The following is a 20,856-nucleotide window of genomic DNA, read 5'->3' on the forward strand; positions in this document are numbered from 1 at the left end:
TGGCACAGGGATTAGAAACAAACACAGCTACAGATCTAGCCAGACCCAGCTTAGGTCTATTATTTTACCCATCCTGGTTGGTCTCAGCTGGAGGAGACAGGATACTTGGGCTTCCAGGAAGTTTGGGGCTACCTCTGCCCTGGAAGAGGTTATAATCTGTGGGAAACCAGCCAGGAAGAATGAATCACAACCTAGAACACACTCCCAGGCCTTAGCCACTAGCCCTCCCTACCTGACCTTACCTATCCCAGCCCTTCTTATCCTAGTGCTCATTGGTCAATCTCTTGCCTCTTTCCCCCACCCCTCGCCTGAGAAAACTGTGGGTCTGTAATGTTCACAATTGTATCACCCATGCCTGGCTCAGCCCTTCGCATCTAATAAGTCTTCAATAAATGCTTTGAACGAAAGAATAAATTTCTAAAACTATTTCCGCCATACCTTCTACATTTTAAAATGCCTTACCCACAATGTGTACCTCATCTTATTTGGTTATACCACTTTCCCAGGGAAATCATCAGACACATACACAAAGATGTATAAATAAGGATGTCCACTGCAGTGTATTTACAATAGTGAAAACTGGAAATAATCCACATACTAGAGCACTGTGCAATTATTAAGTGTCAAGTCCTCCAAGACTGATGACACAGGGAAATGCTTATCATAGGGCATGAAGTGAAAAAAAAAAAAAAAAAAACCTGGTCCCAAAGCTCCACATATGATTCCGATTGTCTTTTAAGTGCTACTAATACATATTGAAAAAGCCCGGCAGTATGGTCACTACAATGTTAACAGTGGTGATTCTTGGCTGGTAATATGACCAGTGATTTTAATTTTCTTTACTATGCTTTTCTGATTCTCCCAAATTTTCTACAGTAAATAGGTGCCACTACTGTAACTGGAAAAGGAATGTTTGGTTTAAATGTGCCCAAACAAGCTAAGGAGAAGGGGAAAGAACAGAGGTCTGAGAGTACCTACTTGGTTCCAGGACTCTCACAGATATCACCTCACCTGACCATCCTATTAGCCCTCTCGATTCTCTATTCCCATCTGATAGATCGGAAAACAGGCTCAGGACTTCCCTGGTGGTGCAGTGGTTGAGAATCCGCCTGCCAATGCAGGGGACATGGGTTTGATCCCTAGTCTGGGAAGATCCCACATGCCGCGGAGCAACTAAGCCCGTGCGCCACACACAACTACTGAGCCTGTGCTCTAGAGCCTGCGAGCCACAACTACTGAAGCCCGCACACCTAGAGCACGTGCTCCACAACAAGAGAAGCCACCGCAATGCGAAGCCCGTGCACCCCAATGAAGAGTAGCCCCTGCTCTCCACAGCTAGAGAAAGCCCATGTGCAGCAATGAAGACCCAATGCAGCCAAAAATAAATAAATTAATTAATTAAAAAAAAAAAAACACCCACAATAAGCTGTAATTTTGATCTTAGAGTCTCTAAGTCTTCGGTCTGGCCCGTTGGCCCTGTGCACAACACACAGTGAAGAGCAGGCATGATTCTGCCTGTTGGTGCAGCACTGGACAACTGTTGTCTCGACCAATGTTCACAGGGATCCCATGAGGTGGTCAGGGCTGGGATGATGCTCTAATCACCTCATTGTTATAGAGAAGAGAGACTTGTAACTTTGAGAGGGGAAGTGAGATCCGGTCAAGGTCGCAATGAATGAGGTGTGGCTGTGCAATCTGCTCCTGCCCTCCTTCCCCAGCCCTTCCTCATAGCTCACACATCCCTACCCTCCCTCTCCGCCAGAAACAGCAAAATCCAGGAGGCCACTGATGCCAGTGAGACCAAAGAGTAAACTCCAGAACAGTGAAATCAATTCAGCTTTAAAGACGGCACGTAATTGAGACAGGAGGTGCCTGAATGGGGGCAGTCTTTCCCAAGTTGACCTGAGTGGGCTGCAGGGAAACTGGAGCTTCACTTGAGACAGGCAGACTCCATTGGCTCCTCTTACCTACCTGAGTTCCCAGTTTTCCAGCACCCAGAGAAAATTGCCAAAGACAGGATATAGGAAGGAAAGAATTGGATCAACTTTTATTTGGTTGTTAAAGAGGCAATACTTTAATTCTTTCAAAAGGAGTAGGCAGTAAAGAGTGTCCCTCCCACCCCCATTCCGCACCCTCCCCCACCCTTCCGGGCTCCCAGTCTCCACCCTGGAGGCAAACACTCTCCCTAGCTTCTCTTAAGTCATTGTGAAGAGAGTCTTGCATATATACACAAATGACAATCAAATTTAAAATCCACTTCCTCCCCTCTCCTGGTGATTTTAGACATGCTGAATAAGGGACTCAGCAGCCCTGGGTTTTCATTCTTGCTCAGTTGCTCACTGTACAGCCTAACTCAACTTCTCTGAGCCTTGCTTTCCTCATCTGTAAAGTGGGGTTGCTGTGTGGATGAAACTGGATTCAAAACTAAGTAATTCCAACTTTTTTAGCACTATAAATAAACACGGAAGTGTCTTCTGGGTCACAGTGAGGGGGAAGTAGGTCAATGAAGTAGACACATTTGGGCCCATCCCCAGGCCCTGAAAGTGTTGCAACTCCCCCAGGAGAAGAGTGGCTGGCTCTTCTGGGAGATGAACAGAGGCTGCAGTCCTCACTCTGAAGCTAGTCTTTGTCTTCTTGGTCTAAAGATGACATTTCTGGTTTGGAGACCTGGGACCTTGACAAGGTTGCATTCCCTGTCACATGCCAGTCTTGGGGGCCACCCTCTACATGTTTATTATGATGCCCTGCCCCCCTGCCCTAGGGTCAGATTTCTATTAAGGGCCCCTTCCAGCTCTTGGGTCAGGGAGGAGCATCTAGGCAGTGTTGGGAAGTCACTGACTGACCTTGGCCCAGCCAACCAGCTGTCCCTTGATCTCCACAACTCTACTTGGGGACCTGAGGGGTTCAGGGCCTGGGAGAGGGAAACCAAGACAGCCACACAGATATAGGGGAGCCTGGCAGACAAGATGGCAGATTCCTTCACAAGGTCAGCCAACAACAGGGCCTGAAATACTCTCCTCTGGTAGAGGTCAGACCAGCAGACATTCCACAAATGGCCCTTCAACTCTGGTTGGGTACAAGCCCCTGGGTGGGATCAATTGTCTGTCCTTGTATCCACTCATCTGTTTGTCTTCCCAAAACTGCCTGCTGCGGCCTAGCCAGAGACAAGCCCTATCCTTGGCATAAGGCCACATCCTCAGATGAGTCGGATTGGGCCGGCTGGAGCCAGTGGGTGGAAGACAGAGGACGTCCCAGGTGGAGGGCACAGCAAGGACCAGGCCTTGTGGGTGGGAAAATGTTGGGCCAAGGCAGATACTGAGATTGAGTGCAGGGTGGAGGCCCTGAGCTCCCAGCAGGTGTGCCAAAGGTCATGGAGAGGCAAGGAAAGGAGGGACAAACAGCAGGCTGTAGAGGAATAGGCAAAGAGACCCAGACAGAGGAGGAAGCCAGGAAGAGAAGGAGAGGGTGGAGGCAAGGCCTCAGACTTAGTTCCATGGGAAAGCCAGCTGGTGTCTGTGGGTCTGTCAGTCTTAATGCCCAGTGGTTAAAGCCCAAACTCCCCACTCCCCCTTTGAGGCTCTGGTTCTGCCTGAGGCCTCCTCCTAGCCCAGGGCTCCCAGATCCCCACAACCACAGGACCCCTTTGCCCCCAGCACCAAGGGAAGTAGTAAAGAGCACAAGAGCCTAGGAGTGAGACAAACTAAGAGTAAATCCCTCACTCTCTGGCTAGATGACCTCGGGCAAGTCACTTCACCTCTCTGGGCCTCAGTCTCCTGTTCTGTGAAATAGGGCTAATGGAAGGACCACCCATTGTTGTAGGGAAGCTGAGAGGGTTAGATGACAGGAAGGACCCAAAGCTTGGCCCAGAACCTGCCAGTGTCTGGCAAACAGGGGAAGCTCCAGTTCTGGACACCTGAGGGTCAGTGCAATCTGCAGTTTAAAAGGGTCCCAGTCCAAGAGGACTCAGGGCCCAGAGCCCAGGTCTCCGGTGGTGGGATTTACTGCCCAGTGACAAGCCTGGGGAATAGATGGGACGTGGAGAAACAGAGGCCGCCCTCAGCATTGGCCGTTTCTCCTGCCCCAGAGCCTGTACACGTGCTGGAGGGAAGGAGGGAGAGTGCTCCGGCCAGGGCCAGGGTGGGGATGGGGCTGGGGTTTAGGTCCCCTTGACCGCCCCCCACCCACCCCCCGCATCTCGCATCTCAACTCGGGGCTCAACTGGCCTGAGGGCGGGTGGGCGAGGGCGGGGCAGGGCCGGCCCCTCTCGCCCTGCTGGGGGGGTGGGGGGCGGGTCGCCTGGGAACTGCTCCTCCTGCCTGCCGCCGCTTTAAGAGGCTGCTCCGCGGCAGCGAGCGGGGCCGGAGCCGCAGTCCGAGCGAGCAGAACTGAGCCGAGCAGGCAGGTGCACGGCTGCGGGGACTGCAACAGCATGACCGGCCACCACGGCTGGGGCTACGGCCACAACGACGGTAGGCGCAGACCCCGGCCGGCCCCCACCCGCTGGGACTCGCTCCTGACCCTCGCGCCCAGCCAGGTTTGCGGGACCCTCAAGCCCCCTATCCTCTAGGCAGACCGGGATCCCTCTCCCATCCGTCCCCCAGAACCCGGCCCACCCGCCCGGCCCGAGCCCTGGCTCCCCCCGCACCTGGCGCAAAGTCCGCGCTGCACCCCGGCCGGCCCCGCCGCCAGCGAGCCACCCCGCGGCCGAGCGCGTCCAGCCGCCTCCTCCGCGCAGTCCCTGACGGCCCCGCTCGCTCTGACCCGGGCCGGGACACTCACTTATCGTCGGAGTGCGCAGCGGGTGAAGGTAGCCCAGGGCAGCGGGGGGCGGTCCCGGCGGAGCGCTGTGCGCGGTGTCTGTGCGGGGAGCGCGCACGCGTGTGTGCCGGGACCTCCGGCGAGCTGGGCTCCCCGTGGGCAAGGGCGCGGTGTCCTGCGCAGAGTTTCCCCGTCGAAGCGCCCGAGCTTTCGAGTCGGCAGGTATGTGAAGGAAGGGACCATCTGGGGGCTCACGGATGTGTCTGGGTGTCTGCCTCGGGCAGGGTGTTTGAGCAGGTTCAGGTGTGAGGCATGGGAGCCCGTGGCCCACAGCAGCCTCCTGGTCTGACCGGGAGAATAGCTCCTCGGTCCTAACTCAGCTTCCTTAAGATGCAGAGGAAGGGAGAAGAGGCAGACGGTGAGAGCCAGAAGGCTTGAGTGTGGGACTGGGGCAAGTCAGTTCCTTTTGGGCTATTTCTTACCAAACTGGGGTCGGGGTGTGGGATAAGGGTTTCTTGCTTTTCCCGAGAGGAACAATGAGGAGCCAAGATCCAGGCTGCCAAGACGAAACCCAGGCAAGGCAGGTGGGAGTGGGGAGAAGGGGAAGTGCTGGTGGGAGCAGCACCCCCGTTCCCACTCATCTGAGGAGAGACAGGCACTCTGTGAGGGTGGGTGGGGGTCCTAGGCTACAAAGTCTGGGGGTTTGGAGGTTACAATGGGCCAGAAAGAGTTAGGGAGGTGCTGTGGTGTCTCTGGCCCCTCTGGGACCCCAAGCACACAGGAGAATATTTTGGAGGGGAGAACCCCAAATCTGGACATGCAAAAGCTAGAAGGAGACTTTCAGAAAAAGGCAACAGAGATCAGCAGAGATGTAGAGAGAGGCAGAGAAGGGGCAGGTTGACACGACCCGTAGAAGATCCTCTTCCCCCAGAGCACCTGCTCCCAACCAGCTTCAGGGTGCTTCCCCCTGACTCCAGCCTTCTTGCTGGTCCTGCCCACCAGCACTGTGTCCAGTATCCCAATAGGCCTGCCCCATAGCTGGCCACCCTGAAGCTGCTGCCCCTCGCCCAGTCCTGGGCCATCCAGTCTAGGTGCAGTTAGGGAGGGAAAGATAGAGGATGGAGGTGCCGGCATGCAGCATGCTCACAGGACTTCAAAAATAACCCAGTGGGTCTGGGCCACGATTCTGAGTCATCCACTGGGGACACAGCTTTGTCAGCACCTGCTGCTGTTTTCTCAGGAAAACTTAAGAAGCCAAAAACGGGGAGAAGCACCAGCCGGCAATAGCTCTAAAAATAGGCTGCATCTCAGGATGTTCCCCGGGGAGATGCCGAGCCTCTCGGCTGCAGATGGAGTCTCTGGGAGGCAGGTGGTGGGTGCTCGTGGGTGTGCATGCAGGTGTGTGTGCGTGTGCACGAGCATGTGTTTTGCTGTAGTCTCTTAGTGCAGACCTGGGTTTGCAACAGGGGATGGCTGTGTGTGAGGGTGCATATGTGTGTATCAGAGGTAGTTGGCAGGGCTATGTGTTTGTACACATGTGTTACTGGGCCTGACGGCTCTGGGTGCAGTGAGCTCAGGTCACTGTGCATATATGTGTGCGCACGTGAAAATCTCTCCGGACCTGCACATGCCTGGGGAGGGCAGCTGGGGGCAATGCATGCACACACTGTGTATTTATACCAGTGCCCAAGTGTGTGCGCGCACATGTGCGAGTGGCCCTCAGTTCCTTCACCTGTGAAATAGGGATCATGCTCGTTTCTACTTCACGAGGCTGGTATGAGGAGCAAATTCATGTCACAGAGCCAAAGCGAGGTTGATGTGAACTTTTGTTATCATTATCACAAACACCAACTCGAACTTGGCTAAAGTGCAGGAAGAGGCCAGATACCTGGTAGGGTCAGGTCAGGGAGTTCGGGAGCCCGGGGACCTCTCTAAGCAATACTGCCTGTTGGGGAGGACCCACTACCCCAAACTGCCCCTGAGCCTGTAGCTTTTTTGTGCTCCCTTCCATGCATTACCTCTCTGGGCCTCCTATCAGCTCTGGGTGGAGAGTTTTAGTGAGGCCATTTCGCAGACAAGGAAATGGAGGCTGAGAGGGGAAGTGACAGAGCTGGGATTGGAGCTCCAGACTTCATGGCTCCAAAGCAGGGGCTAATCTCTGAAAGGATAGCACGGAGACCATCCCCTACAGGTGCCCTCAGTCTGCAGCCCAGAGATTCAGGCTGGCCTGAGTCCTTGCCCTCTCCCCGTCTGCAGGCCCCTCACACTGGCACAAGCTGTATCCCATTGCCCAGGGAGACCGCCAGTCACCAATCAATATTGTATCCAGCCAGGCTGTGTACTCGCCCAGCCTGAAGCCACTAGAGCTTTCCTATGAGTCCTGCATGTCCCTCAGCATCGCCAACAATGGCCACTCTGTCCAAGTGGACTTCAATGACAGTGATGACCGAACTGGTAAGTGGCCCTGCCGGACCCTGGTACCCTTCCCCCTGGGATCCTAACCTGTTTTGGGCAGGCTCAGGAGGGGCAGCATGCTGTGGTAGGGAAGGAAGGCTCCACTTCTCACCAGCTGTGAAGCCTTAGGCTGAGCCTCAGTCTCCTGATGCATACGATGGGAGCATTAAGGCCCTATTTTCCTCCCAAGGGTCATAGAGAGGAGAAATGAAAAACTGAAGTGATGTTTGTAGTGCTGGCATATAGCAGATGCTCAAGAAATGCTAATTCTCTTTCTTCTCTTTCAGTTAGTGCTTTAGGTCAGGTCTGTTTTCACTCCCTGCCCCATCACTGAGCTGCTGTGTGGCCTAAGGCCAAACCCTCCTCTCTGTGTGATCTGGCCAAGCCCAGCAGAGAGAACGGAGCTAAAATGTTCTGCGTGCCAGACCCCTTGCTAAGGTCACACAGGCAGTTCTTTTATTCTTCTCAAGAACCTACCTCTAAGATGGGCAAGTAGAGACTCAGCGAGCTGGGGAGGGCCAGAACCAGCCTGGTCCCACTCCAAAGGTCTTTTCTCCAACCCACCTACAGCTTCAAGATCCCAACCATCCTGGGCCAAAGAGAGGCCAGTGGGAACTTGTAGCAGCTCCTTCCAAGGTCTCTTTGCCCTGGGATTAGAGTTCGGGTTCCTTCATGATAAATTCTTGGACAGAAGCCTTGGGAGTGCTCCTTAGTAAATGGATTTTTGTCCTTATGACCAGGCCTGTGAGGGATGAAGTGGGGTAAGGAGGGAACCTGCTAAAGTTTCTTATGTAAGGAAGTGACTGGTACTTTGCCCCTCTGTCGCCTCCCCCAACCCCCCATACGCACAATGAAAGCACTCAGGGAAACTTAAGTTTCAAATAGAAAATCAAAGGGCAGAGAAGAGGAGGAAAGCCAGATAGGAATCATCTTAGTTGCTTAACTCTGAGTTCCCTGGTAGGCTAGGGAAAAAGGGAAAGAGGATCAGTTATAGTTCTTGTTGCAGAAGGTAGGAAATCCAACAGATCCTCAGAAGAGAGACACAGCATTCTTGGTACTGAATTCTAAGAAAAGCCTCCCACCCAGAACTTTGGGGAGGGACATGGAGCTCCTGATGACCTTAGATCACAGTTTATGAAGGAGCAGTTTTCAAATGGTTGGATCTTCTAAACAGCCTTCAGAGGGCACTGAGGGCTCAATTCAGACATCAGTAGCTCAGTGAAGGCCACTCTTGGCAGGGAAAGGCCCAAGGGAACATTCCTCTGGACCACTGATCCAGGGGCTCACTTTCCGGCCTGGTTTGGGTTCCCTCCCCTATCAGAATGCCCAGGCCTGAGGGGTAGGGGACCAGTGGGAAGAAAGTAGGCTTGGGAGTGAGACAGTTGGGTCTCTGCCACTCCCCAGCTGTGTGACCTTGGGCAGGATACCTACCTTTCTGAGCCTCAGTCCCACGTCTGGCCAAGGGGGTAACAATGTGTCCCCCTCTAGGTCACTGTGGGGATTAATGTCTGCAGACTGCTGAACACATAGGAAGTACACAGTGAATGGCAGTGTGTTCTATGGTCAGGATGGAGAGAGGAGGCTAAGGGAGCCAAGCTCAAGGGTTAGGGAGGCAGTTCACTCCCTAAGAGACTGCACTGTGGAGTCCCAGGTGGGTCATGCTCAGAAGAGTGGGCCCTCCCAGCCCATATCAGGGAGCTCAGCCTGCAGGCCTGGCTACTCCTGCCTCCCCAGGATGGAGCAGCCTGACTGGGCCCTGGCCCACAGCCATCACCCCCAGGCTCAGTCAACCACCCAGCATTGCCATGGACAGGCCCTGCTCCTCAGATGAGGCAGGACAGCAAGAAGGGGCCTCTGGGCTGTCCCATGGTCCTCCTCCTTGAAGGGCCCACAGGGGGCAAGGCCCTGCCCTGGTCACCGGTCCTGGAGGGGCCTAGTGGAACTCTGAGCCCAGGGCCGTCACCTGATCCAGGAGCTCACATTCTGGCCTGGCTGGGGCTCCCTCCACTGCCAGATCTCTTTCAGCTGGAAATTCAATCAGTCCCAGGAGGCCTTGTGAGTGGCCCCAGCTCTCCAGGTATCAGAGTGGGAAATTCACAAAACCAGCATAAGTGGGGCCTGCCAAAGAGGGCATGAAGGAGGGACATTGGAGGTACCTGGGACTGACCATCAGAGTGGGGACCCTTAGGAGCTGGCCTCAGACATCAGGTCCTGGGGAGCCTCCAGGTTCTGGGGAGGCAGCACGGCCTGGTGATTAGGGCTTTGGGCTCTGGACTTATATGAAGTAGATGCAGGCTTATATCCTAGCTCAGTGCCTTGCTGTGTGACCTTGGGCAAATGCCTTGCCCTCTCTGTGCCTCAGTTCCTCCTTTATAAAATAGAAATAATAATAGGTTTTGTTTTTCATGAGCTACTATGAGGACTAAAGAAAAGAATCTTTCTGACCCAGCTCTGGGTCAGGGCTCCTCCAGACATGGGAGGTCTATTGTTAGTGATAATTGGGGCGTGAGAGGCAAAGTCCCAGCTTCCACTCGAAACTGGGCAAGAGTGGGGAGGATCCAGATGGAGAGATATACCCACTCTGTACCAGACTCCTCTGTCACATACAGGGCTCCAGGATTTCTGCCCTGGCCCAGCTAAGGGCATAGGGAACTGGGCGGGAACTGATCCAAGTCCACTTAGCACAAGGAATGTTGCAAATGAAAAGTTTATCCCTCTCCTGAGCACTGCCCTGATATTGGCACTGCTGCCTGCAGGCGGTGTGGGCTCTCTCACAGCAATTGCTACACACACCCCTTCTCCCCACAGTGGTGACTGGGGGCCCCCTGGATGGGCCCTACCGGCTCAAGCAGCTCCATTTCCACTGGGGCAAGAAGCACAGTGAGGGCTCAGAGCACACGGTGGATGGCAAGTCATTCCCCAGCGAAGTAAGACCCTCCTCTACCTGAATCCCTTTACCACTTGGGGAAGGAGTTGGGGACTGGGGAGTCAGGGTCTTGACAGGTGCCTGGTGTGAGGCACTGGAGAGAGTGAGTTCTCTCAGGGACCTTTGGGAGAGACGCCCTTCACCTGAAGTTCAGGTCTTCCACCTGAACTCTGCCTACTGTTGTCCCGATCTGTGTGTCCAGAAGGAATTTTATGATGGCCAAATCCAGTCCCACCACAGCCTTACTAACAACCCTTCAAGGGTTAAGCCTGGCATTCAAGGCCCTGCATGAACTGGCCTTGCCTGGCCTCAACTCCCTTGACCTCTTCCCATACTGACCTGCATGTGATGAATCCCCTGCCCACAGCTGGCTCTGTCGTATCTCCAGGCTGCTGTTCTCTCTGCCTGGAATACCTTGCCCCAAGAGTTCCATCCTGTAACCCCCTTCTTATTCTTTGGACTCAGCTGCAGGCTTCACTTCCTCAGGGAGGTGTCACACTGGATAATCATTATCTGTTTCACAGTTCACGGAGGGCAGGGCCTGATCTCTTTGGTCCCTTGGGGCTCAGGAAAGGGTCAGGCCCAGAACAGGGTAAATGCTATCTGTGGCCCGCCCCTCCTGCAGAGGGGCCAGGAGTCCGGTGGGAGTGAGGGAAGCCTGGCTCTGAGCTCCCATGGCCCCTGGGAGGCACTAAGCACTGGCCTGGCCTGTCGTTGCCCCTGTAGCTGCACCTGGTTCATTGGAATGCCAAGAAGTACAGCACCTTTGGGGAGGCGGCCTCAGCACCCGATGGCCTGGCTGTGGTTGGTGTCTTCCTGGAGGTGAGGGGGTTACCTGGGCCCAGAAGGCCATGGGAGGCCTGGTACCACCCCTAGTTCCAGAACACAGTGAGATCTGGGCTCACACTACTTCTCCCTGACAGACGGGGGACGAGCACCTCAGCATGAACCGTCTGACAGATGCACTCTACATGGTTCGGTTTAAGGTGAGACCAGGGGTCCATGCTCTTGATCCACAGCAGCCTGGTGGGGAGGAAGGAAGAGGCCAGATCATGGAGTGGGCCCATCCACTTCTCCATCCTGGCAGCAAACCCTGGCAGAGGTGAAGGGTGCAGGTCAGCACCTGTGGTGCCCTGCAACTGACTCCTCGTCATCAGGGTCCATGGCCCCACTGAATGCCCAGCGTGAAGTCTGGTTGGGCATAGGATTGATAAGATGCCTGTCACATTAATGGTACTCTGACCAGCAGCGCCATTAAGTTCTGCTGAAGGCAAGGGAGAGAACATGGTGCCCAAAGAGCTTTAGGAACCACAGCTTTTACATACAAGGGAATGGGTGGAGAGGGCCGGCCAGGCTGGAAAATAGCCTCTGGGATCACAGACATTTGGCCACAATTTGCATCAGTGGGCCAAGGAGAAGCCTAAATCCTATTGACAGAAATGGGTGGGGAGGGTGTTGGTCTCATCCTGTTGGGAGGTCTTTGCTGACTCCTGGGTCCCTCACCCTGCCCCAGGGCACCAAGGCCCAGTTCAGCTGCTTCAACCCCAAGTACCTCCTGCCTGCCAGCCAGCACTACTGGACCTACCCCGGCTCCCTGACAACACCCCCACTGAGCGAGAGCGTCACCTGGATTGTGCTCCGGGAGCCCATCAGCATCTCTGAGAGGCAGGTGAGTCCTCCCAGAGTACCAGATGGAAGGATGCGGCACTCAGGCACACCCGGGCAGTGTGACTCTCCCAACCAGCAGCCCACAGCCGGTGGTCCCACCATCAAGGCTCCCGTCTTTCGCTAATAAATGTTTAGATTCTTGGGTGGGAGTCAGCTTGGTTGTTAGTTATTAGGACCTGGACACAGACTAGAAGGGGAGCTCCCTGGATCCTGGGACCACCCCTAGCGTGCTAGAATCTGAATGCTGCATTTGCTGATGATTCTTAGCTAGACAGGAACTGGAACTAGGTGGAGCAGGGTCCAGGTTCAGAGGATCTATAGTGAGTAAGTAACTGAGGTTGGGCTCCCAAAGAGGAAATGAGCGGGGAGAAGTAGGGACAAGCCCTAGGGGCAAGAGGAGAGAGGGGCAGAACTGGCTGGGCAGGGTATGCCAGATGTCGTGTCTGGGATCAGAGAGGACCACAACGCCCCCATTCTGCCCTGAGTATCTCTTCTGCCTTAAGATGGAGAAATTCCGGAGCCTGCTTTTCACCGCAGAGGATGATGAGAGGATTCACATGGTGAACAACTTCCGGCCGCCACAGCCACTGAAGGGCCGTGTGGTCAAGGCCTCCTTCAGGGCCTGAGCTGCCTACCTGCCCAGACGGCCACTGAAGCACCATCTTCCCAAGGGCTTCCATGTCAGCAGACACCAAACCATCCAAGGCTCCCTGCCTAGGGCTGCTGTGGACCCCACTTCAGCTGGCTTGCTCCTTGGCCACCTGGAGGCTTCTCGATGGGACCCTCAAGTCGGGGGACACCTTTCAGCTGCCCTGGGGACAGGAAGGACAGAAGCTGAGCACGGTCCAAGCCTAACGCTGCCTCTGCTCTCCAAGACCCAAAGGCCCCTGGGAACCTCCTCTTGTCTTCCCCACTGGCAATGGCAGCAGCCCCACCCTGAGCTCACACTGTGATGGATGAGACCAAACTCTCCAGGGCAGGCAGCTGGTGTTGCCAGAAAGACTCAAGCAATAATTAGAAGTGGGCAGAGCTGCCCTCTCGGTGTTACCTCTTCTGCAGGCCTCCGCCATGCACGCACCTCACTGCCAGGCCATTAAAGTCAGGACCCACCCTGCTGGAGGTGACATGGCCTTCTCCCTCCAGCCATCTGCTGCCATAGGCAGGCACTGGCTACAGCTTATGTAGTATCTCCCTTCATCCCCACCCAGCCACCAAAGCCACCTACATGACAATCCATCCATGCACTGATTAATAAATTCATTCATTCATGCAACAAATACCCGTTGAGTGCCTGTGTTCTGTCAAGTGCTATTCCAGGTATCGGGGAGGCCATGGTGATAAGCACAGGATGTTGAGAGGGCCATGGGCACCGAACAGGTGAGGGTGATACAGAGGGCAGGGCAGGGGCCATGGAGGCAGAGAAAAGGGGGAGCCTACTTCCCCCACCCTGAGCTCACACTGTGATGTCTTCATCTGGTGAAGAAATTAAATTCCAACCAGTATTCCAAGGCAGAGAGAAGGGAGCAGCATGTTTGAGCTCAGGGAAGAGCAGGTGTGCCAGCTCCCAGGTGAGAACCCAGGGTGTTTGTGGAACAGAGAAGAACGAGTGGGGCTGGAGCCCTGGGGGAGGGCCTGGGACTCTCTCCCAAGGCTAATGGGAGTCAGGAAGGATCTGGAGTAGAGGAGGGGCAGGGGCAGATGTGCAAAGGCTGGGAGATCCCTGTGGAGTGTGAGCGGGCAGGCAGGACTGGCAGCAGGAGAAGGTTGTGGCCAGCGGCCAGGAGAAAGAATACAGGGTGGTGGAGGTCGGGAGCAGGGGGCTGGATGAGAGCGATTTAGGAGGTGGAGCCCAAAGGTAGCATTTGGCTATCTGTGAGGGTGGAGGGGAGTGCAGGGTGTGTCCCTGGGCGGAGAGAGAGGACAGGAAAGCCTGGGCAGCAGCAGACCAGGATGGACACACAGCGTTTGTGGGGCCCTGAGAGGAGTGCTAGGAAGCGCTGGGGTGTTGGGGTCTGAGCCGAGGAGAGAGGTGGAGGGTAGAGGGGGCTGCTTTGGAGCATCTTCACTCAAGGTGGTGGGTGAGGCCGAGGGGAGGGAGGGGGAGGGTGCTCAGTGAGAGAAGGACCCAGGATCTAGCACAGAACCAGCGCACAACCCTGAGGAGGGGCTGCTGAGAGGGAAAGCCACAGAGTGGGGTCCGAGATACCTAGGTGAGAGAGTTTGGAAAGGAGCATTGGGGGCTGCTGAGGAGTCTGAGGCAGGGCTGGGGCTGGGGTGAGGCAAGTGATCTCTCAGGGTGCAAAATTTAAGGAGGCACACACCCTCAGGCCCCGAGCCTGCACTTGTATGACGCTGAGAGTGCGTGTCTCCTTAAATGTGCACCGTAAGTGCCTCGCTGGACTCACCCTAGTCCCAGCCCAAGTCCAGAAGGTTTAGAGACCCAGCCATCACTGTGCCCCACGAGCCAGGACAGGGGCAGATGGTGGACAGTGAGGGGGCTGAGGAGTGAGGGGAGGTGAAACCAGGACAGCAAATGTATACGTGTGGTTGTGAAGGGCAAGAAAGTGATAGCTGAGGGGGCACAGGGTCGAGGCTTTTGGAAAGATGGGCCGGTGGCGTGTCTGAACATCCTTGGGAAGGAGGCCAAGCTGCAGGTCCCAGCGGGGCTGGGGGCACATCGGTCTACTCACTTTGGCCACAGCTCCTGTCATAGTCACTATACCAGAAGGGCACTCCAGGGTCATGGGATACTTCTGGGTTTTGGGTGAGGCCATGAGGAGAGGGTAGAATTAGGCCTTAGACTTCTAGCTTCGAGACCAGGGAGGCAGGTAAGGGAGAGGCTTGCTCTGTTGACTCCCCCCTTCCATTCTCATGCTCAGGGCAAACCTGTCCCCAGAGTGCGCTGGGGCACAGGAGGGGCAGGGCCCCTCATCAAGTGCTGCTCCAGCACAGGGCCAGACACAGTTTCAGCCCGGCTGGCACCCCTGGCCCAATCTGGGGGCCATTTTCTCTCTCCATGTTTCAGGAGATGGTGAAAAGGATAGCGTCTGGAGGACAGTGTTTGCTCAGCCTGGGGGCAGGTGGCCGCAGGGAAGTAACGCTAGTAATGCTGCCTCTGACGGCAGGTAAAGGGCCTGGGGCAGATGTCTGACTCTCTCCCTATGATCTAAGAACTGTCATCACCCCCATGTTACAGATGAGGAAGATGAGGCTGGGGAAGGTTAAATAGGCAAATGGCCAAGCAAAATTTGAAGCTGGATCTGTCTGCTAACTCTCCTGCTCTACGCCAGAGCACTGAGCATAGTGGTGACCAAATAGGCCTAATACTACTGGCCCTGCCAGGGATCTTAGCACCCCACCGCCACCTCCCAGGGATGGTGGCACCACAGTCCTGGAGCTGCAGAGGACTTGAGAAATGGGAGCTGATTTTAAAATAATTATCCCAAGGCTGCCAAGATTCCTCATTCCTTACATCCTTCCACTTAATTCATTTATTGTTTTGTTTTTAATTTTATTTATTTATTTATTTATTATCTTTGGCTGCCTTGGGTCTTCGTTGCTACGCATGGGCTTTCTCTAGTTGCAGCGAGTGGGGGCCACTCTTCACTGCAGTGTGTGGGCCTCTCGTTGCGGTGGCTTCTCCTGTTGTGGAGCACGGGCCCCAGGTGCGTGGGCTTCATTGGTTGTGGCACACGGGCTCAGTAGTTGTGGCTCATGGGCTTAGTTGCTCCGCGGCATGTGGGATCTTCCCGGACCAGGGCTCGAACCCGTGTCCCCTGCATTGGCAGGCGGATTCTTAACCACTGCGCCACCAGGGAAGCCCCATTTTTTTAATTTTAAAACTATTTTAAAACCACAGTGGCCTCCTTCTCTTATAATTACAGTGCAAGGTTTGACCCTATTACATCCAATAGGGATGGCCAACCTCAAGGGACCCAGGACTGGGTCCTGAATCCTCATCCATGGCAAGATTGCTTCCTGGAGCCAATGCTGGGCACATTTGGGGTACCCAGGACAAGGTGGGCTCTGCTCGCTCCCAAGATCCCAGAGAGGCCCTCCCAGGGCAGCCAGGTGACCCTCTAAGAGATCTGGACTGGAGGGCCCAGGGGAAGGGGTGGCAGAGGAAAGTAATAGATGTGGGAGATCAAGAGGTACAAAGTTCCAGTTGCAAAATAAATGAATCACAGGTACGAGATGTACAATGTGAAGAACATAGTCAAGAATTATGTAATATCTTTGTATGGTGACAGATTGTAACTAGACTTAGAGCAGGGATCATTTTGAAATGTATAGAGATATCGAATCACTATGTTGTGTGCCAGAAACTAACATAGTGATGTAGGTCAATCATACTTCAAAAACAAACAAACAAGCTCATAGAAAAAGAAATCAAATTTGTAGTTACCAGAGGCGGGGGTGTGTGGGTAGGGGGGATTGGATGAAGGCAGTCAAAAGGCACAAACCAGTTATAAGATAAATTAGTACTAGGGATGTAATGTACAACATGATAAATATAATGAACACTGCTGTAAGTTATACATGAAAGTTGTTAAGGGGTAAATCCTGAGAGTTCTCGTCACAAGGAAAATTTTTCTATTTCTTTAATTTCTTATCCATACAGGATGATGGCTGTTCACTAGACTTATTGTGACAATCATTTCATGATGTATGTTAAGTCAAATCATTATGCTGTACCTCTTAAATTTATACAGTGCTGTATGTCAATTATAGCTCAATAAAACTGGAAGAAAAAAACAAAAATAAAATTTAAAAATAATAAAAATTTTATATAAAAGAAAAAAGTATATTTCATTTGAAGAATATATTTTAGTTGACTCAATTATATCCAAAATATCTTACCATTTTAACATATCATCAATATGAAAAATTAATGAGATATTTTACATTATTTTGGGGGCTAAATTTTTGAAATCCAGTGAGTATTTCACACTCACTGCACATCTCAACTCAAATTAGCCACATTTCAAGTGCCCAAGAACACATGTGGCCAGTGGCTACCGTATTGGACAGCATAGCCCAAAACGGATGTCACTCTTTGCAAGGCCATCTGCTAGCGAGGGGTCCAAGCAGGCCCTCTGGCCAGGCCCAGAGCCAGACAACGCGATGGCAGGAATGAGTCAGATCTGTTTCAAGCCTCTGTCTTCGACAAGGGCAGTCTCAGAACATTTGATACCAACTTGGCTCCCTCTGTCAGGGCCTCCCTCCTCCAGGAAACCTCCCTAACTCCCCACCTTCCTCCAGCCTGGCTGGCCCTGTCCCAGGCCACCCTGAAGGACCTTTGCTGTTCCACTGGGAAAAAGGCCAAGACCCTCAGGAAGGAACTGATCGCAAGAGACTGTCAAGAGTTGGGGGAGGTGGTAGTGTCCCTGAGAAGGATCCTGGCTTGGTTGAGGAGACTTGACTAATCTGGGAGGTCTTTCTGGAAGAGGGGCCCAGAGCAAAGTCGTTGGCATCCCAGCGGAGGCACAAAAGCCTCAGCAGCAGTGAACATTTACCAGACAGAGAGGAGGGAGGCCTGGCTCTTGCTCAGCATGTACCGACAAAGAGGAGATGTGTGGCTGGGGACACAGGGGTCCCCAGGCTCTGGAGGCCTCAAATGCCAGGCAGGAGTTTGCCCGTACATCCAGGGACCATGAGGAGCCACTGGAGGACTAGAGCAGGGTCTAAAAGCCTCCCAGATTGGAGGAAGAAAACTCTCCCTGAGGCTCAGAAAGTGCTGGGCATCTTGGCCTGAATTCACCTTCTAACTTGGGGCTCAAGTGCAAATTTTGGCAGGTGCAGTTCGTAAGCTCCTCCTGCTGCCCCTCCCTGGCCCCGCTGAATGGACTCATGCCCGTGCCCTGGCAGTTCCTGGTTTGGCAGTCTGTGAGTCTAATCTAAATCCCTCCAGCTGCAACCCAAATGCTGTCTTCAGGGGCATGTGAGGGTGAGCTGGTGGTTCTTTATTCCCACTGAGCTGACCTCCTGGGACAGGAATTGCAGGGAAGGCATGGGGACACAGGCGCCCCGGGCCTGTAGGCCCAGAGCAAAGTCTGGTGGCGCAGTGGTTAAGAATCCACCTGCCAATGCAGGGGACACAGGTTCGTTCCCTGGGCCAGGAAGATCCCACATGCCACGGAGCATCTAAGCCCGTGCGCCACAACTCCTGAGCCTGTGCTCTAGAGCCTGCGAGCCACCACTACTGAGCCCGTGTGCCACAACTACTGAAGCCCACGCACCTAGAGCCCGTGCTCCGCAACAAGAGAAGCCACCGCAATGATAAGCCTGCACACCACAACGAAGAGTAGCCCCCGCTTGCTGCAACTAGAGAAAGCCGCATGCAGCAATGAAGACCCAACGCAGCCAAAAATAAAAATAAATAAATTAAAAAAAACAAAATAAACAAAAAAAAAAACTGCAGGGACAGATGACCAGAACAGCCTCCCATGACCCCCAGGACCTTGCCCATCAATGTGACGGGAGAATACCTGGGATGAATTTCCTCCCAGCCCAATGTAATGGGGGCTCAGAGCTAGATTCAACTGATTTACAGAAAATGAAGGCATTTAATATGTTTACCCAAGTCCACGAACTATGACCCCTGCAACACGAGGTCTGTACTTTAGGAGAACTCAGTGTTTGGAAATGGTCTCTCCTAGGAGAGAAGAGCTCAAATGGCATAATTTCAGGCAGGGGCAGGTGAACTGAAAAGATATTTTGGGGGCAGCCAAGCCTTCAAAGCCTTGGCCCCAGCACTAAATCCAGAAGCCTGTGGTTTCTGGGGGCAGCAGAGGGGACTGGGGGGACCCTTACCCCTTGCAGCTCAGATCAGCCAGGTACAGAGTTGCTCACATGCGTCCTTTGACCCTGGGCTGGGGGTGGAACGCTGAGCACCAAACTGGTTGCCTTAGCTGGCGCCAGTGGCAGTTCCGGCAACTCTGGGAGCCGGGGTCAGGACACAGCAGCCAGCTCTACAGTCTTTGCGGCACCTGCTTTGATCCCAGTGCTGCCTGAGGTCAGAGGTCATGCTGAGGAAAGAAAGTCAGGTGTCAGGCAGCTGGCAAGAGCTACCAACCCCAGCCAACTTCACTAAGCCTTGCTGTAAGTTAAGACGCTTAGCTCTTTTACCAAGGACCCGCTGACATGGGCCGCGTTCGCACCAAAACCGTGAAGAAGGCAGCCCGGGTCATCACTGAGAAGTACTACACGCGCCTGGGCAACGACTTCCACACCAACAAGCGCATGTGCGAGGAGATTGCCATCATTCCCAGCAAGAAGCTCCGCAACAAGATCGCAGGCTATGTCACACATCTGATGAAGCGGATTCAGAGAGGCCCAGTGAGAGGTATCTCCATCAAGCTGCAGGAGGAGGAGAGAGAGAGGAGAGATAATTACGTGCCTGAGGTCTCAGCCCTGGATCAGGAAATCATTGAAGTAGATTCTGACACTAAGGAAATGCTGAAGCTCTTGGACTTTGGCAGTCTGTCCAAGCTGCAGTTCACTCAGCCTACAGTTGGGATGAATTTCAAAACACCACGTGGAGCCGTTTGAATCTTTCTGCTGTGCTGTAATATTTTCAATAAACCTCGGACAACAACAAAAACAACAAAAAAAAAGACGCTTAGAGATGGGCCCTCAGTGCCCACACAAGACCTTGCCACCATGTCAGGAAATGCCAGGCTTTACTTCCTTCTTTTCCTGTCCCTCTTCACACTGACACCCAGGAGAAGTGGGGTTGTGGCCGTGGGAACAGAAAAAGGAAGAGCCAACGTTTAGGGTTCCACTATCAGACCCGGAGCCCCTAAATCCCAATGTTTTACTATAGCATATTTTAAGATTTATGGAAAAGTTGAAAAAATACAATGAATACCCATAGACTGGCCACCCAGGCTCCCCGTTTTATCACTTTTGCTCTCTTCCATTCTCTTTCTTCATATATACATTTTTTTTAACTCTTTGAGAATAAGTTGCAGCCATGATACCCTTTCACCTCTAAATACTTCAGTGGTTTTTCCTAAAAACAAAGACATTCTCTTACATAACCACAGTACAAGAATCAAAATCAGGAAATTAACGTTGTTACGTTTCTATTATCTAATCAATGTACCTTATTCAGATTTTGCTTACTGTCCCCATAGTGTCTTTGTAAACCCCCAAAATTCCCAGACCATGCATTGCATTCAGTTGTCCAGTCCCTTAAGTCTCCTTTTCTCTAGACAGTTCCTCAGTGTGTCTTTGTCTTTCACAGCCTTGATATGGTTGGAGAGCACAGGCCAATGATGTAGTAGGATGTCCCTCAATTGGGTTTGTCAGGTGTTTTCTCATGAAGAGACTCAGGTTATGTACTTTTTGTGGGAATATCACAAAACAATCCCATGCTGTCTTCAGCACATGATATTGATTTGCCCCATTACTGGTGATGTTAACTTTGTTTTTTGTTGTTGTTTTTAAATGGAAGCATAACATATATACAGAAAAGTACATATAGCCAATGAACTTTCACAATCTGAACCCACATGTGCAACCAGCACCCAGATCACCAAAAGCATGTTTCCAGCACTCCATACCCCCCAAGTCCTCATTACGTTCCTACCTCCCCAAAGTAACCACTGACCTGACTTTTAATAGCATAAATTACATTTGTCTGGTTTCGAACTTCAACTAAATGAAAGTATTTATTTCAGAAACATCCTTGGTTTCTGGATTTTTTGCTCATAGTATGTTTGTGAGATTCTAGGAGCCTCCTTTTTATAATAATAAACGCCATACCTCCCATTATGAGCCTACAATGAAAACTGAAGAAAATATAACTTATCTCGACACATAATTTCAAAAAATCAGTGTAACACTTTAGTTGTAATATAAAGGACAGTCATTTATAATGCAAAATAAGGTATATTTATATATACAAATAATGTTATTTTCAATAAAGTGATATGTGTGGCAGTATGTAAATGCTGGGGCGCAAGGATGTAATGAAGTCTTCCTGTGTTTGCGCCCATACTCAGAAGCCCCATAACATGGCAGCTACGAATGCATTCCAGGCAGAG

The 20,856-nt window shown here is 52.8% G+C and overlaps 1 protein-coding gene and 1 pseudogene across 7 annotated transcripts; both read left to right on the forward strand.

Annotated features, from left to right (window-relative positions):
- Positions 1-2,134: 2,134 nt before the first annotated feature.
- Positions 2,135-13,943, forward strand: CA7 (carbonic anhydrase 7). 6 transcript variants are annotated; one of them, XM_082439744.1, is made up of 7 exons: positions 2,138-4,469; positions 7,015-7,212; positions 10,021-10,139; positions 10,865-10,960; positions 11,062-11,124; positions 11,652-11,807; positions 12,310-13,913. In XM_082439744.1, the coding sequence occupies exons 1-7, from the start codon at positions 4,430-4,432 to the stop codon at positions 12,430-12,432; spliced, it is 795 nt and encodes a 264-aa protein (XP_082295870.1). In that variant the 5' UTR covers positions 2,138-4,429; the 3' UTR covers positions 12,433-13,913. The 6 variants fall into 6 exon arrangements, with proteins under 6 accessions (XP_082295871.1, XP_082295870.1, XP_082295875.1 ...); XM_082439749.1 differs by having other exon boundaries at positions 2,139-4,469; positions 7,088-7,212; XM_082439747.1 differs by having other exon boundaries at positions 2,140-4,980; positions 7,088-7,212.
- Positions 13,944-18,909: 4,966 nt separating this feature from the next.
- On the forward strand, positions 18,910-19,391 carry LOC309649569 (small ribosomal subunit protein eS17 pseudogene; annotated as a pseudogene). The gene has a single exon. The product of its transcript is annotated as a small ribosomal subunit protein eS17 pseudogene (transcript).
- Positions 19,392-20,856: the final 1,465 nt, after the last annotated feature.

The sequence above is a fragment of the Balaenoptera physalus genome (assembly GCF_965194825.1).
Source record: "Balaenoptera physalus genome assembly, chromosome: 19".
Lineage (NCBI taxonomy): Eukaryota > Metazoa > Chordata > Mammalia > Artiodactyla > Balaenopteridae > Balaenoptera > Balaenoptera physalus.